The 16153-nt window shown below is 57.2% G+C and overlaps 2 protein-coding genes across 4 annotated transcripts; both read left to right on the forward strand.

Moving 5' to 3' along the window:
* Positions 1-7291: 7291 nt before the first annotated feature.
* ZNF580 (zinc finger protein 580) lies at positions 7292-13609 on the forward strand. Of its 2 annotated transcripts, XM_039244249.1 has the most exons (3): positions 7292-7995; positions 9566-9773; positions 12664-13609. In XM_039244249.1, exon 3 carries the CDS (start codon positions 12678-12680, stop codon positions 13194-13196), a length of 519 nt encoding a protein of 172 aa, XP_039100180.1. In that variant the 5' UTR covers positions 7292-7995; positions 9566-9773; positions 12664-12677; the 3' UTR covers positions 13197-13609. The 2 variants fall into 2 exon arrangements, with proteins under 2 accessions (XP_039100180.1, XP_039100179.1); XM_039244248.1 differs by lacking the exons at positions 7292-7995; positions 9566-9773 and adding an exon at positions 11185-11632 and having other exon boundaries at positions 12666-13609.
* A 128-nt stretch (positions 13610-13737) lies between these two features.
* ZNF581 (zinc finger protein 581) lies at positions 13738-15779 on the forward strand. 2 transcript variants are annotated; one of them, XM_039244044.1, is made up of 2 exons: positions 13738-13927; positions 14715-15779. In XM_039244044.1, exon 2 carries the CDS (start codon positions 14734-14736, stop codon positions 15328-15330), a length of 597 nt encoding a protein of 198 aa, XP_039099975.1. In that variant the 5' UTR covers positions 13738-13927; positions 14715-14733; the 3' UTR covers positions 15331-15779. The 2 variants fall into 2 exon arrangements, with proteins under 2 accessions (XP_039099975.1, XP_039099976.1); XM_039244045.1 differs by lacking the exon at positions 13738-13927 and adding an exon at positions 14026-14237.
* Positions 15780-16153: the final 374 nt, after the last annotated feature.

The following is a 16153-nucleotide window of genomic DNA, read 5'->3' on the forward strand; positions in this document are numbered from 1 at the left end:
TCGAGCCCCGCGTCGGACTCTGTGCTGACAGCCAGCTCAGAGCCTGGAGTCTCTTTCGGAGTCTGTGTCTCCCTCTCTCTCTGACCCTCCCCTGCTCACGCTGTCTCTCTCTCTCCTAGAAATTAAAAAAAAAAGGGGGGGATGGGGTCTTTGAAAGTTGATTAGGTCATGAGGGTGGAAACTTCGTGAATGGGCTTAGTGCTCTTATAAAAGAGACGCCAGAGAGCTTCTGCACCCCTTCCATGTGAGAACGTGCCGACTGTGAATCTGGAGGGGGCCCCTTAGCGGACACTGAATCTGCTGGCATCTTACTCCCAGCCCTTGGCTACCAGAACTGTGAGGAGCACCCTTCTCTCGCCGGGTATCTGGTATTGTACGGTGACGGCCTGATGGACTAGGGATGCTGGGTCACGCGAGCAAGCTCAGCTTTCCCAGACCCTTTCTTCAACCCCCCGGGCTTCGTTCCTGGCCATCAAGAGAGATCCCTCAACTTAAAAATGGGCCAAATAATTCAAAAGATATTTCAGAGAAGAAGCTATTGAAGTGACCAGTAAACACAGGCAGAAGTGCTCAGCGTCATTAGGCATCAGGGAGGTAGGAAATGACACCCCTCCCACCCGCTAGGCTGAAATTAAAAGGACTTTCAGTATCAAGCGTTGGGGAGGGTATGAAGCAGCTGGAGCCCAGTAAGCTGCTGACAGGAGTGTAAATTGCTGCAACCACTTAGAAGACTATTAATACCTACTAACGCTAAGCGCACATTTACTCCAGGTCGAGGCACTTATGATCCCAGATACACACCCAGAAGAAATGAGTCCTTACATCCACCAAACGACATCTTTGGGAGAGAGGAATATTCTGAGTAGCTTTATTCATAATAGGCAGAAACAAATGTCCATTGACAGTTAAAGAGGAAAAAAAAAAAAAGAGGGCCCCCCCGGGCGGCTCAGTCAGTTGAGCGTCCAACTTCGGCTCAGGTCATGATGTCACAGTTTGTGAGTTTGAGCCCCGCGTCAGACTCCGTGCTGACAACTCAGCTGAAAGTGTGCTTTGGATTCTGTGTCTTCTGCTCTCTCTCTGCCTCTCCCCCCACTCACACTCTGTCTCTCTCTCAAAAATAAATACATATTTTAAAAATAAAAAAAAGAAGGAAACTGTGGGATACCCATACAGCAGAACTTACACAACGGAGGGAAAAACTATTGAAAACAACAACAGTGTGGCTGAGATAATGTTAAATGAAAGAATCAGACACGAAAAGGTACTTACAATACAATTACATTTACATGAGGTTTAAATTATAGAGCATGTGCGAGCAGGGGAGCGGCAGAGGGAGAGAATCTTTTTAAAAAAATTTTTCTTAATATTTATTTATTTATTTTCGAGAGAGAGAGAGAGACAGAGTGCGAGCAGGGGAGGGCAGAAAGAGAGGGAGACACAGATTTCAAAGCTGGCTCCAGGCTCTGAGGTGTCAGCACAGAGCCAGACATGAGACTCATACTCACAACAAAAAAATAACGGTGGCCTCTGCATGACATATGGGGAAACGGAGTCACCAAATGGCCAATGCTGTCACACAACGTTTCTCAGATTCACCCGGAGAGACTTGGGGTCTGATTGGAGACTTGATTGGGATCCTATCATTTCAAAAGTGCTTCATTACAATCTGAAGTTTGCCACAAAATCCTGATGGGCTGCTTAATCCTTCCAGACACGTAGCAGTGAGTCCAGGTCCCGCCTTCTGGGTTGTCCTTGCCAACACCCGCGGCTGGCATGTGTTTGGCCACCGTCTGCGCCTCTGAGTCACACTCAAGGAACCCTTTTCCTTTACAACCTGAACTGACCAGTTTCACCCCTTGTACCTCTCAGGGGCCACGGAACAATTTCCCCTAAAATGAACATAATGGGATAAGAAATTGTAGGGACTCCCAACTTTGAGTTGCCATCCCGGCTTTGACTTCCACTTGCTGTGCGACCAACGTTTCACTTAACCTCTCTGGGCTTCAGTTTTCTCTGCAAAATTGTAGGGCTGAATTTGAGACACTAAAGGACCTTCTCCTTCAAAATTCCAGTCTCCTCTACGTAAGATCCGTTAGTGATTATTTCAGTGTCCTGATTGTCATCAGTAACTGCTCCCAGGTGCTTGGGGCTGGAGTTGGGGTGGGGGGACGGTGGTGGCGGTGGTGACAGGTTCAATATTTTGATCTTCGTCGCCTCCACGAGGTCCAGGGGAGCTCTTTGCTGTAGCAGGTGTCCAATAAAAATAAGAGTTTGTCTCCTCTAAAGGGATCGAAGGGACGGACTACTTCTGTCTGGTTTGCTTACTCTTTTATCCCCAGAAGCTGGCATGAAGGAGACACTTGACAGGTATTTGTTGAGCGAACGAACGAACAAAAGGCGCTTGGAACCTTTCCTTGCGGGAGGGGGGGGGAGGGCGTGTGTTTCCGCCCGGACGGTTCTCACGTGAACACCCCCCCCCCCCACTTTTCCGGTCTGAGTCGATGGCTCTTTGACGGCTCCTGGAAGACCCAGTTCGGCAGCCTCCCGAGAACCTGAGAGCACCCCCCTTCCCCGGAACAGGGGCCCCGAAGCATAAGGACATTGGTAGGAATCGGTTGATAGATGCAAGTGGCCCGTGTGAGTCGTGGCAGCGCGGAGAAGTGGTACAGTTAGCCCAGCGTTTGGGACATAGAGGGCTATGAAAATCCCCCAGCCCCTTGTCGAGATGGGGGGTTTAAGGACTAGAGGGTGAAGGATGACATGGGTAAGCCAAGATTCGGGGGATGCAGAGAAGGTCTTTGGTCACTACACCCCTTAGCTCAATTCTCCGTGCCTTTACTTAATGCAGTTTTTCCTCCTTTAGCTGCTCTTCCCGATTCGTTGATGCCCAGGGCTTTGTTTTCATCCTCTGAGACTTCTATCTTCAATCAGTACCCGTCCCCCCAGTTTGCCCCTCCTCCTTCCCCCCTCCCCTCTCTCTGGGCCTTCAGGCTCCTTTCCTGCTCTGAATCAAAGCAAGTACGTGTTCAATGACCAGAGGACATGCCATACACCTACGTATACACAACAGTAGTGGAGAAGCCTGATGACAGCCTGGAAGTAAGGGACCCGACCCCCACCTGCTTTACAGCTATTCTAAGTGCCTGCAGGTTTTCAAGAATGCTCTCCGATTCCAGGCTCACGGCCTCTCTCACTTGTGTCTGGCCCTTTATCTGTGAGGCTCATGGCAAGGCCTTCAAGCACTCCAGCAGGCTTCCTATAAGTGTTCCTTCTGCCCCTGGTGGTTCAGGATTACCAGAGAGCTGGCTCAGCACATCCTGGTACATTAGGGCAAACTGAGTCTCTGTTATTGATAGGGACACAAAACTGATGCCTTTATTTTATTTTCAAATTTTTATTTAAATTCTAGTTAGTTAACATGCAGTGCAATCTTGGTTGCAGGAGTAGAATTTAGTGATTCATCACTTATATATCACACCCACTGCTCATCACAACAAGTGCCCTCCTTAATACCCATCACCCATCTAGCCCATTCCCCCCCCACCGCCCATCAACACTCAGTTTGTTCTGTATTGTTAAGAGTCTCTTATGGTTTGTTTTCCTTTCTCTTCTCTCCACCCCTCTCATATACTCATGTTTTGTTTTTAAAATTCCACATATGAGTGAAATCATATGGTATTTGTCTTTCTCTGACTTATTTCACTTGACATAATACATAATACACTCTAGCTCCATCTGTATCATTGCAAGTGACAATATTTCAGTCTTTAAAAAAATTTTTTTTTTAATTTTGAGAGAGAGAGAAAGAGAGAGCATGAGCAGGAGAGGGACAGGGAGAGGGAGAGAGAATCCCAAGTGGGCTCTGGGCTGATAGCGCAGAGCCCAATGCAGGGCCTGATCTCATGAACCATGAGATCATGACTTGAGCCGAAATCAAGAGTCGGATGCTTAGCCAACTGAACCACCTGGGTGCCCCTCATTTTTTTTTTTTTTGATGGCTGAGTAATATTACACACACACACACACACACACACACACACACACACCAAATCTTCTTTCTTTCTTCATCAGTGGATATATGGACTCTTTCCATATTTTGGCTATTGATAATGCTGCTATATACATTGGGGTGCATGTGACCCTTCACATGTGTATTTATGTGTTCTTTCGGTAAATGCCTAGTAGTGCAATTACTGGGTCATACGGTAGCTCTATTTTTAATTTTTTGAGGAACATCCATACTGTTTTCCAGAGTGACTGCACCAATTTGCATTCCCAATAGCGTAAGAGGATTCCTTTTCTCCACATCTTGGCCAACACCTGTTGTTTCCTAAGTAGTTAATTTTAGCAATTCTGACAGTGAGGTGTGAGGTGGTATCTCAGTGTGGCTATGATTTGTATTTTCGTGATGATGAGTGATGTGAAGCATCTTTTCATGTGTCTGTTAGCCATCTGGATGTCTTCTTTGGAAACGTACCTGTTCATGTCTTCTGCCCATTTCTTCACCAGATTATTTGTTTTTTGGATGTTGACTTTGATAAGTTCTTTATAGATTTTGGATATTAACCCTTTACCAGATATGTCATTTGCAACTATCGTCTCCCATTCCATAGGCTGACTTTTAGTTTTGATGATTGTTTCCTGAAACTGATGTCTTTAGTGAGTAATGGCTGGGAATCTTTCCCCAGCTCTCCCATGTCCAGGTTGAGAGATGTCAGTTGCAGAGCTTAGCTTTGGCATCTCTAATAGACAAGGCAGCACCCTTTTCTGGACTGTTCTATCCCAAACTGAATGATCTCCAACCTTGAGGCATGCTGGAGGTCTATGGTGGCAGGAAAAGCAGGAGAAAATAATGAAAAAGATGCCTTCACCTCCTAAGATGATGAATGATCTTCTTTTTAATCCCCGTAAGCCTTACCCAGGAGGCAGGGACCCTGGGTTTTAACTCTGTACCGGCTGGGATTTAGGACAGGGGAGTTCACTCAATAATCCCTCTGTAAATCAGGAATGAATTCTCTACTCCCTGTCTACAACCAGATGGTAATGATTTGCCAAATCTGCTAAGACATCTATTTTAGTGCCCTTTCTTTGTTTCTTCCTCTCCATTTTAAACCTGGGAAGTCCTGGGACCCATCCCAAACAAGAGCAAGTCGGTCACTTATTCTGTCCTCACGTGTGCGCCCACACTCAAGAAGTCACTCACTTACTGCCATGAGGTGTTCCCCTACATGTCCTACTGTGGCTGTAGGAAGCAGCTCAGGATGACGCAAAGGGAGATGGGCCAAGTCCCCCCGGGGTTCTGGTGTACTTACAAACCTGTAAGAGCGCGCTCCACCCCACCAGCACGTGTGTCACACTTGGAATTCTGGCCCTAAGTGTGGGTACCCTATGGGAAGACTTTCAAGCGCTCCAGCAACCTCTGCCAGCACTGGCTCGCCCAGCTGGGGTAGCACTACGGGCTCACCGTGTCCACCCCTGACCTTCCTAGGAGGTGGCCCAGCAGACCCCTCAGGGAAGGAAGGGCTTCCGGGGTGGCTGTGCAGGTGGAGACCCAGAGTTCGGGTGTGCTCTAGATCTGGGTATCGTTTGCCTCCAGCGCTCCAGGTGATGGGATGGCATCACCCTAACTGGCCCTGAGTAGCGGTGTGACCCAGGGCCAGTGACGACCCCTCTCTGGCTTTGGTTTTACCACCTGCACAGGGGAAATACTATTTTCTTGGTGAGTGATATGTTAAGTGTCAAGGCCGCGGGGCTGTAATAATTCTGGCTCCCTGTCTTGGCTGTGCAGCAGCGGACACGACCTGCCCGTCCGCAGACGGACTGTTTCCCACCGCGCCGCCGGAACCGTTGTTTGGGGAGACCATTTCCGGTAGGGGCGGATTTCCGGGGCGCCATCCGGCCACATGGCGGCGGGAGCGGGCTCGGGACTGCCTGTGCGTCCCCACCGCGCGGCGGGCAGCCTGGGGCGGCCCCCCGAGCTCGTCCCACCGCGCGGGGCGCCGGGCGGTGCCGAGGAAACTGCGGGGCACCAGGAGCCGCGGCCGAGCTCGGGGTGCCGGGCCTGGGGCCGCGGGACGCACAGGCTCTGAGTCGGTGAGTTGCGGGGGGAGAACTCCCCGTAATCCGTCCGCCCTGCCCCAGGCTCGGGGCCCCGGCTCTCCTCGGGGTGGCTCCCGCCGCTCAGCGGGCTCCCTCCTCTCCCTGCGCCCCGCCGGTGGCCTCGGACTCCTTCGGATGGCCGCGGAGCGCCCTACGCGAGCGCAGGGAGGAGCCCCCAGCCGGAGTCCAGGCCCCGCCAGGGCGCTCCGGGTCTTTCCGAGCTGCGCGCACCCGAGGAGCCGCGGCACGTCCCACGCGGAGCCCGCGCCTTCAAAGGGCGCAGCAAAGCATCCTCCGTCGTGCACCTGCCCGGGTGGGGTCGCCCTCCCGCCGCCGGCTCTGTCCGGCTCTGTCCGCGAGTGTGAAGGATGCCCAGCAGCTGGCCCCGTACGTCCGGGACAGCGAGGCCGGAAGGAACTTCCTGGACGGCGGAGAGCCCGCCGACGCTCCATAGCGTCTCTTGTTTTTGGTACAGATGGTAGAGGCCCGGGTCTAACTTGGTGTGTGACCTGTGGCTCAGTTTCCAAATCCCTGAAATACGGAATGGCTTGTGGTCCCCAGCCAGCCCTGGTCAGGGGCTGAGAGGCCGGAGCCTCATGTTGCATCCGGGACTCTGCCACAACCCCTTTGTCGCCTGGCATGGATCACTGTCCCGCTCTGGAACTCAGTTTTCCAATCTGTAGGTGGGCTGGAAGGCGTATGAGCGAGCCACACGTGTGAGGTACCGTTCAAAGGCAGCACCTACTGCTCCATTACTTATTTTTGGCAACTCGTGGGGCCTGCTGAGACAGGCTCCAATCACTGTGAATTTTGAGTCTTAAAGTTGTTGGGGCGGGGCTGGAACCCAGATGACGTAGGAACGTTTCCTTTGTGGCTGAGAGTTCTTGGCCAGAGAGCTTTCTTAGGCACGCCTCCCTCAGCCTGGGAGGTGGAGGCATCCTGGAACTCCTGCTTTCAGCCACTCACAGAACGGTCGCCACACCAGGGTAGGGCGGCTGGGTCAGGGCTCCGAGCGGTGGGTGGGGCAGGAGATGGGGCATCGTTAGGGTCCTGCCCAGTGGAGCAGGGTGGGTTTGGGCGACATGACCGTCTTGGGGCGGCGGATGGAGTGGCCCCAAGGGCAGTGGGCCTTGGAGACTGAGAAGCCCTGTGAGGGAGGGTCTGGGAGACCTGGGATGGGGTGCGGAGAGGAGGGCAGGGAGCCTGGTGAGGGGATTCCGGAGACCCATATTGACCCAGAGGCACAGGCTCGGCAATCACCTTATTCCCCGAAGGGGAGAAGGGCTTGTCACATGGGAACGCACGCTAATGCGGAGTGGATGGTACACCTTGGGGAGGGAGTAGTCCAGGGAGACTTCTTGAAGGAGGCAGGGCTCAGCCTGCAGGCTGGGGCAGGACGTGAGGATGCTGGGCACCGGGTGTGAGTGCTGTCTCTGTCACCTGGGCTGGAGATGTGACGCAGGACTCTGGCCCTTCCTGAAGCTCGGTGGAGTGCCTGCCTCACCAGATGACTAAGGACTTGGCAGGGCCCCGTCTATGCTGTGAATGGAGGTTTGAGGGACGTGGGTAATCGGTCGCAGATGAGGCGGGAGAGATTGCCGAGGGCCAAGGTATTTCTCTGATCTCAGAAGGGGGGTGGGAATGCCAGCCAGTGAACACGAGCAGAGGCACAATGCTCCAAAATGTGAAGCGTGGACTGAGGCCTGGGATGCCAGGCACAGCCGGGGAGGGTCCAAAGCAGACGAGGTGTAAGAAGCCTCCTTCTGGAGCTGGTGAGCGGGGCTTTTAGGAGGTCAGGACACACAGGATTCTGGAAGACCGAGGAGGACGCTCCCAGCAGAGGGAAGGGGAACAGTCTAGGCCGAGGAAAACATGAGCCTTTGCACCCGGAGCCAGGTCGGGGGCTGTGAGGTGCTGTGTGCGGTTGGGGCCGAGGAGGGGGATGGCCGTGAGGCCGGAAGGAAGGGCCTCACGGAGGGCCTCAGATCCCAGGGTGAGGGATGTGGGGGCTTGGTCCTTAGTGTAATGGGGACAGTGACAAGGCTACCAAGGGTACAGAGGTCACGTTTGACACAGCTGTGAGGAGTCTCTGGCAGATCAGCCTGGAAGCAGTGGAGGCCAGGGCACCAGGGAGAAGGCTGGTATGGGGCCCAGACGATAGAGGACGGGGCCAGAGCTGGGGCTGGGAGAGCGTCTCGGAGGGCGGGACACAACGTGCTGCTGTCTGGCTCTGGGGGGTCGAGGAAGTTGGGGGGGGAAGTGAGGACATCGAACATCCGGGCTTCATCATGACCACATCCCAGGAGAGGTGCAGGCTTTTTTTTGGTGGGGAGAGGAGATCATGCTTCACTTTTGGCCGGGTGATTCAAATCATTTATTCAGCCAAAATTGAATGGAGCCCCTCCCCTCTCCTGAGACCTTTGCCAGGTTCTGAGGATAGAATGTGGACCAGGACAGAACTCTATCTTTGTGAGAGTGGGAGAGGTGGACAGGAAAACAGTAACCCAGTAAGTAAGACCGCTGTGGAGTGCTGTATGGGATGTGAAAGAAACAGGCTGATGAGGCGGAGCAGGGCGTCCCCTGCTTGACCTCAAACACAGCAAAGCTTCCATGATGAAATATTACCTGAGCCGAGCCCAGGCTGGCCAGAAAGGGCCCGTCCTCGTGAGGGGCTAAAAGTAGTACTCCAGAGAGGACAGCAGACAAAGGCCTGGAGACGGGGAGAGGTTGGGGGCTGCACTGTGCTTGGGGGGTTTGCAGGTTTTATTCTGAGTGCACAGAGGGGGGTTTTAAGTCAGGGAATGAATGACATGATTCCGTGGGTTTAAGAAAGATATACCGGAGTATTGCCATAAAAAGGTCCTAGAGGAGGCAGAGGGTGGGTGGCTTTCACAGTCAGCGAGGGGGGGGGCAAACTGGTTTGCAGTGGGGTGGTGGAGGTGGGTTGGGGGGAGGTGTGAGCTGCTTGCAGACAGTGGTCACGACTCTGACTTGAGTCAGGCAGAGGCAAGAACTCTCCTGAGGACAGCACGACGCAGGCCAATCACATGATCTCGCCCAGCTTGAGTTGCCCCGTCTGTGAAAGGCACCTCACGACCCCTGCCTCGTAGGTCTGCTCCGGGGCTGTGGTACCCTTAGCAAAGACTAGCACCTAGTCGGGCTCAGTATATGTTGGTCATTGTCATTTCCAGGGCTGGGCTTGGGGTGGTGCGGCTCTCACAGATTCGGTAGTTCTATGCATCCAAAACTCAAGAAAGGGATCTGGGTAGGAGACTCACTGGGTAGTTGTCTGTGTAGACCAGAATCAGTGTTGCCCCAGGGGACATTTGGCATGTCTGCCTTCACAAGAGGGGGTGGGGGTGAGGGAGGACACTGCTGGGTTCTGGAGGGTAGAGGGCAGGGATCCTGCTGGGTGTCCCACATTGCAGAAGACAGCCCTGACACCAGAGGATGATCTGGCCCCCAGGTATCAGTAGTGCTGAAGTTGAGAAGCTGAAGCTGGTGTAGATAGATGGTGCAGTTGCCCTTTACACCAGGCATGCCCTCAGTTCACGGGTCTCCGCTCTCCCGGCTGCCTGGCTCCTTGTGAGATCACAAGAGCAAGAATCTCCAGGACAGTGCTGTCCCGCAGAAACAACGTGAGCCACACTAAAAAACGTGAAAAAACAAAAAAAGGTGAGATCAATTTTAATAACATACCTTACTTAAACAAATATATCCAAAGTATTCTGATGTCCAAGTGTAATCAATATAAAAGTCATTTGTGCCAGAGTTGATCCTCTTTTCTTTTTGAACTATGTCTTTAGAATCTGTTGGGTGCCTTGTGTTTATTTACAGCACACCTCCATTCAGACGGGATACTTGTCAGGCATCTGAAAGCTACATGTGGCGGGTGGCTGCTGTTTTGGACAACACAATTCTAGACGGTCTTTAATGTTAACCTCGTATCACGAATGTTGAGTCACTTGGGGGTTTCTGGAAGGTTTTCTTAAGAATACTTTCTCAGTTCCACCTTCTTGCCACATCTAGACTTTTTTTTTCCCCCAAAGTGTGCCTGGGATTCTGAATGTGTGTGTCCATTTTCTGGCTGCTTAAATGTTGCTCCCCCCCCCCCCCCGGTAAAACACTGAAAAATAGCATGTGGTCCAAACCGAATACAACTGTGAGTCCTTTCTGGCACTCCTGTCTCCGGTTTGCAACTGGTTGAGGGTGGCTTAGGAGCTGTCCCATACTGGGCAGCCACTAGCCACCTGTGGCTCTTTAGATTTAAATTAAGAGAAATAGCATTTAAAATTCAGGCCCTCAGCCACAGTAGCCCCACTTCAAGGGCACAGTGGCCCCACTGGCTAGTGGATGTCCCGTCCCACTGGGCAGCGCAAAGGTCATAGAACATTCCCATCATCGCATCATTGCAGGAAATTCTTTTTTGATAGCTCTTTAGGATGCTGCTCTGCCCGCTTCCCACCTTGCCCAGGTTCTGGCGCTGGGCTCAGAAATAACGCCCCTTCCCTTCTCTGCGCACTCCCTGGCCCCTCTCCCGCCTTGCTGGCCCTGCTGCTGCTGTCCCCTCTCCAGCCACACTGCTTCCCTGCCCTTCTGACAGTTCCCAGTGTGACTGCAGGATGACCTGCGGGCGTCCCACGTGGGGCAGTGCGGCTGTCTGCCGAGCCACAGCTCGAAGCTCGAGGTGCTGCCCGCCCCCTCGCAGTGACCACGCACGCATGCACCGGGGCGCTGCCGCCCAGCCTCCGTTTCCCTCTGGGCACCGCGCTTTTCCCAGGCGCCATTAATGCTCAACTTCCCCATCAGCCCAATGCGAAGAGCCACCCTTCTCCAGCTCCACATTTAGCAACTTCTGGCCCGTGGCCCTCGGCTTCCCCATCTGTCCAGTGGGCAATGGCCCAGCTCCCCATCTCTATTACTGGTGACGTCTGGCCTTCTGTGGGCCTCGGTTTCCCCCACTTGCTGGGCGGGAGAGTAGTGGCTGGCCCCTGGACCTCGGTCTCCCTGTTTGCCCGACGGAGAGAAACTCCCTCCTTATTCTCTGCGGCGCCGGGCAGGGGGCGCAGGTGGGACGGCCCAGTGGCAACTGGACAGACCTAGGCACGCCCCTTCCTTGAGGGACATCGGGCGAAGACAGACCGCTTCGCCCGTTTATTAATCGATCTCTGTAGCAGCGGCCGGACAGTTCCTGTCGGGTGCGGAGAGAGGGCGGGGGCAGGGCTGTTTCCGTGGAGCCCCCCGCCCTACGCCCGCAGCCGCGGGGCTCACGGCAAGCTGACCGTGGGAGCGGCCGGCCCACGGGCGGCGGAACCTTAGTCGCGGCGTGCGCGTTTCCGGAGGGTGCCCTTTTCCAGCGACGCCGCCGCCCCTCGCGCCCCCGCGCCCGCGCCCCCCGCGCCCGCGTCCCCGGCGCCGCCGGCCCGGAGCTCCCGGAAGTCTCGGTCCCTCCGCCGCCGGCACTCGCGAGGGGAAGCCCGGGCCGCCCGGGACCTCGGCCCACTCCTCTGGTCCCGAGAGGCCGCTGCATCGGGTACGGGGGCCGGGACGGAGGGAGGAGCCTGGCTCCGGGACGGCGCGGGGCCGGGCTGGGGGAGGGGCGGGCCGCGGCCGGGAAGGAGCCCCAGGTGGGGGCGGGGGCGGGAGGGGGAGGGGTACCGGAGGCAGAGAGGGGCCCGAGGGTGCGGCGACTAGGGGCACGGAGGGCCTGGGCCCTGGGGCTGCAGAGGAGCGGGCTGCAGGGGTGGAGAAACGGAGGTGCCAGATGCTCACGGAGAGGAGGGAGAAGGGGGCTCGGAGGTCCGGGTCAGAGCAACGGGAGTAGGAGACCCTGAGGAGTAAAGACAGAAAAAAGCAAGGATGGAGCGTGGGGGTGGGGATGGGGGTGGGGGTGCCCGGGGGGGTTAGATGGTAGCAGAGTTCAGGGCGTGGGGCGCACAGAAGGCAGGCGGCTGAGGCGTCCTAGGGATGTGTACACGAACTGCAGACAATGGGTTAGGCGGGGGCGAGGGCAGCGAGACTCGGAGGGGTTACGTGCAGGGCTAAGTGCACGGCTGTAGAGGAGCCCAGAGTGGAAATTGGGGAACTGGGTTAGTGGCGTTCTGGGCATGCACCAAGAAAGGGAGCGAAGCGAGGCCACGGGTGTGTCCAGAAGTGGGCAGGCCTTCCGGGGAACCGGGTGCCCCTGCCTGGGCCTGGGAAGGAGGAGGAGGGCCCGTTAGAAATAAAAGAGGCCACTGAGGTGTGAAGACAGGAAGCCGAGCTGGAGACCCACAGGCTGTGGGGGAGTTGGGGGGAAGGAAAGGGGTGGCATGGAGACCTCTGGTCCTGCTGGGGCGGGGGGGGTGCTGAGAGGAAGCCGCAGGAGGAGAGAGGCAGGGATGTGCCCGGCCCAGTTGGAGGTGTCCTGGAAGCAGCTTGGTGGAACGCGCGGTCTGGCCTAGAGTCGGTTTCTGTTTTGCAGGAGAGGTAGGTCAGTGGTGCAGAGGGCATGGCAAGCAGTGATAACGGGGACACTTCCCCCAGGAAGCGGCGATTTTAATCTCTCTCCCCTCCACTGCTCCCAGCTGACACCCCAGATGCTGCTGCTGCCGCCTCGGCCGCCGCACCCTCGGTCCTCCTCCCCAGAGGCCATGGACCCACCGCCCCCCAAGGCTCCCCCTTTCCCCAAGACGGAAGGCCCTTCCTCCACTCCATCCTCGGCGGCAGGGCCCCGACCCCCGCGGCTCGGCCGCCACCTGCTCATCGACGCCAACGGGGTCCCCTACACATACACGGTGCAGCTGGAGGAGGAGCCCCGGGGCCCGCCCCAGCGCGAGGCGGCGCCGGGAGAGCCCGGCCCGCGCAAGGGCTACAGCTGCCCGGAGTGCGCCCGTGTCTTTGCCAGCCCTCTGCGGCTGCAGAGCCACCGCGTGTCGCACTCGGACCTCAAGCCCTTCACGTGCGGCGCCTGCGGCAAAGCCTTCAAGCGCTCCAGCCACCTGTCGCGGCACCGCGCCACGCACCGCGCACGCGCGGGGCCGCCTCACACCTGCCCGCTGTGTCCGCGCCGCTTCCAGGACGCCGCCGAGCTGGCGCAGCACGTGCGTCTGCACTGAGGTCCCGACGCGGGGCCTCGCGAGCCACAGTGTCGCTCCCACACACGCTCCCTGCCTCTCTTGAGGTTACTGCCTTACCCCGGGCCTCAGTTTCTCCATCTGTCCAAGGGGAGAAACACCATTCCTTCCTTACCTTCCTGTCTGTCTAGCTGTGTGATGTAGACCAAGTCGTTGCCCCTCCCTGGGCCTGGGAGCCAGTCTCGGAGCTGGGTTCCGGGCCAGCTGTGCTGTGTGAGCCTCTGCAAGTGACGCGACCTCTCTGAGGCTCGGGCTTCCCCTCCGAGGCGGTGAACGGTTTTCGGCGCGGAAGAGTTGACAAAAGAGCACGGCACGGTCTGGCTCATTTCTGTATCTTCCCCTTCTCACCCACAGCCCTCACCCCTTACTCAATAAACATTCCGCACTCCACTTTAGGGCTTTTATTTGCGTGTGTGTGTGGAGGGGCTGGGTGTGGGCAGCGGCGTCGGAGGGGGTGGCCCGGACCGTTAGCACCTGGGAACCTTACTCTCTGCGTGTGTTTCTGGCCGGATCCGTTTCCAGAAGGCCCAGGCGCCCCGCCCCCACCTTCCTCCCCTGGACCCTCTTCTCTGGGCCCCGGTCTTCTCTTCTGTTACCTGTGCTACCAGCTCCCGGGGGGCACCCAGAGGCGCCTGCCCCGCCACCACTTGCGACCACGGGGGTAGTCCCGGGCCGTTCCGGAGTCGCCCGGACCCGAGAGGCTGCTGCACCGGGTACGGGGGCCGGGAGGCGGGCGGGAGCAGGGAGCGGGCCGCGGAGAGGGGCGGGGCCGGGAGCGGGGACCTGTGCGCCGGGCGGGGCGGGGCCGCTGCGGGGGCTCGGGAGGGCACCGCCGCGAACTCGCCGCGAAAGGCTCTCGAAGGCCGGGCCGCGGACCAGGGGTGGAGCCCTAGAGAGTGCTAGGACCTAGAGAGAACTTGGGTGGGGGTGGGGGGAGCGGATGGGCGTGGACTGGAGAGAATCTGCAAGTCGCCGAGCTAGGAGAGGGGCTTAGGGGAGTCCCGGGAGGCTGCTGGATGGCGGGTCAGGGCCTGGGGGGCCTTAGAGCTTGGGCAAATACAGAAGGCGTAGAAAAGACTCCTGGGCGGAGTGATAGGGTGGGCTAACGCCCAGACCTGGGTCAGGAGCATAGAGAAGGAGAGAGAGACCTAGTGGGGAGGGGGGAGGATGGGTGGGAGTAGAGAAGCCTTGCGGGTGGCCAGAGTAGAGGGGCACCTAGTGACCGGAGGAGGGTACGACGAGGGAAGTTAGAGCGAGGACCTGCTTGTGCCTGTGTGTACAGTGGGTGATGGAACAGAGGACAGGAGCGGCTTTCCTAGCACAGAGACCCTAGGAGGTTCACAGAAGGTCGTAGAGTCCAGGGCAGACGGACTGGAGAAGAGAAGGGGGGCGGGGAGGGAGTGCAGAGGTTCTGGGCAGGGTACACAGAAGGTAAAGAACGGAGTTGGAGTCCCGAGCTTCCCTCCTCTATGTTATCTCATCCTCTCTCCCGTCCCCCAGGCCTCAGCCACCCCTCCGGATGCTGGTGTTGCCATCGCCCCCCTGCCCGCAGCCCCTGGCACTTCCGTCCGCAGAGGCCATGGAGGCTCCTCCATCCCGGACAGGCAGGTCCCCAGAGCCTGGACCTTCCTCCTCCACAGGACCTCCCCAGCCTTCCTCCCCTCCGAGGCCCAACCACTACCTGCTTATTGACACCCAGGGCATCCCGTACACCGTGCTGGTGGACCAGGAGTCTGAGAGAGAGCCCGGGGCAGATGGGGCTTCGGCTCAGAAAAAGTGCTACAGCTGCCCCGTGTGCTCCCGGGTCTTCGAGTACATGTCATACCTGCAGCGACACAGCATCACCCACTCGGAGGTGAAGCCCTTCGAGTGTGACACCTGTGGGAAGGCATTCAAGCGGGCCAGCCACCTGGCTCGGCACCACTCCATTCACCGGGCTGGTGGCGGCCGACCCCATGGCTGCCCACTCTGCCCCCGACGCTTCCGTGAGGCCGGTGAGCTGGCCCAGCACAGCCGGGTCCACTCGGGGGAGCGCCCGTTTCAGTGCCCACACTGTCCGCGCCGGTTTATGGAGCAGAACACCCTGCAGAAGCACACTCGGTGGAAGCATCCGTGAGCCAGGCTGCCGGGTACCCCAGTGCCATGGGGTTCTGGGGGGAGCCCGGACTCTTGTCACCCTCAGACACCTGGCCAGTGCCAAAGGCTGGGTCGCAGCCCTGGACACAGACACGGACACACTTCCTGCGAAGGTCAAGCCCTGCCTGAAGGAGGAGCCCCTGAGTAGCCTTCGGGCCCTTCCAGTTTCGGAGATAAAGATGGAAAGGAGGCCCTGCTTTCACAGAGTGGAGCCCTCCAGCCTCAGGCTGAGCCCTGACAAGGTGTGGGGAGACATTGCTCTGTGTGGAAGTTCTCCAGCCTGAAAATCGTGGTTGGGAGCCATCAGGCATCTGCACCAGCTTCCTGACATCCCTGTGCTGATGCTGGGGGAAGGGGTCCCAGACCTGCCTCCCACCCCCCAGCCGGGACCTGCGACTGGACACCCAATAAACACATTTCCCATTTTGAGCACTTGAGATTTGTTTTGGGGGGCAGCGGCTTGGCCTGAGACTCAGCAAGTGCCTGGCCCACCTCTTTTTGGGCAGAACAACAAATCGGCCATCTCTACTCTCCAGAGAAGGAAAGAGCTTCCCACCGTCTGACCTCAGATAACACTAGCAGCGCCTCGGCTCATGAGCGTCGGCTGTGGCCAGGTGCCCGGCTGAGCGTTCTGCCGAGGTCATCCCGGGGCATCCCCACAGTGCTTGGCTTGCCTGCCTGGGGACGGGAAGGTTGGCCTTCTGCCATAGGATCAGCCCTAGCTTGGCCCCTTACAATGTGTGCCACCTAGGCAGAGTGTTGTTAAACTTTTTTTTCTTCAAACTAGGATCTCTTGTAAGAAA

This window comes from Hyaena hyaena, unplaced genomic scaffold (genome assembly GCF_003009895.1).
Source record: "Hyaena hyaena isolate Hyena2069 unplaced genomic scaffold, ASM300989v1 scaffold_235, whole genome shotgun sequence".
Lineage (NCBI taxonomy): Eukaryota > Metazoa > Chordata > Mammalia > Carnivora > Hyaenidae > Hyaena > Hyaena hyaena.

What these genes read in the sequence shown, in the direction of transcription:
- ZNF581 (XM_039244044.1), top strand. Translation starts at nt 14,734, where the DNA reads ATGCTGGTGTTGCCATCGCCCCCCTGCCCGCAGCCCCTGGCACTTCCG.
- ZNF580 (XM_039244249.1), top strand. Translation starts at nt 12,678, where the DNA reads ATGCTGCTGCTGCCGCCTCGGCCGCCGCACCCTCGGTCCTCCTCCCCA.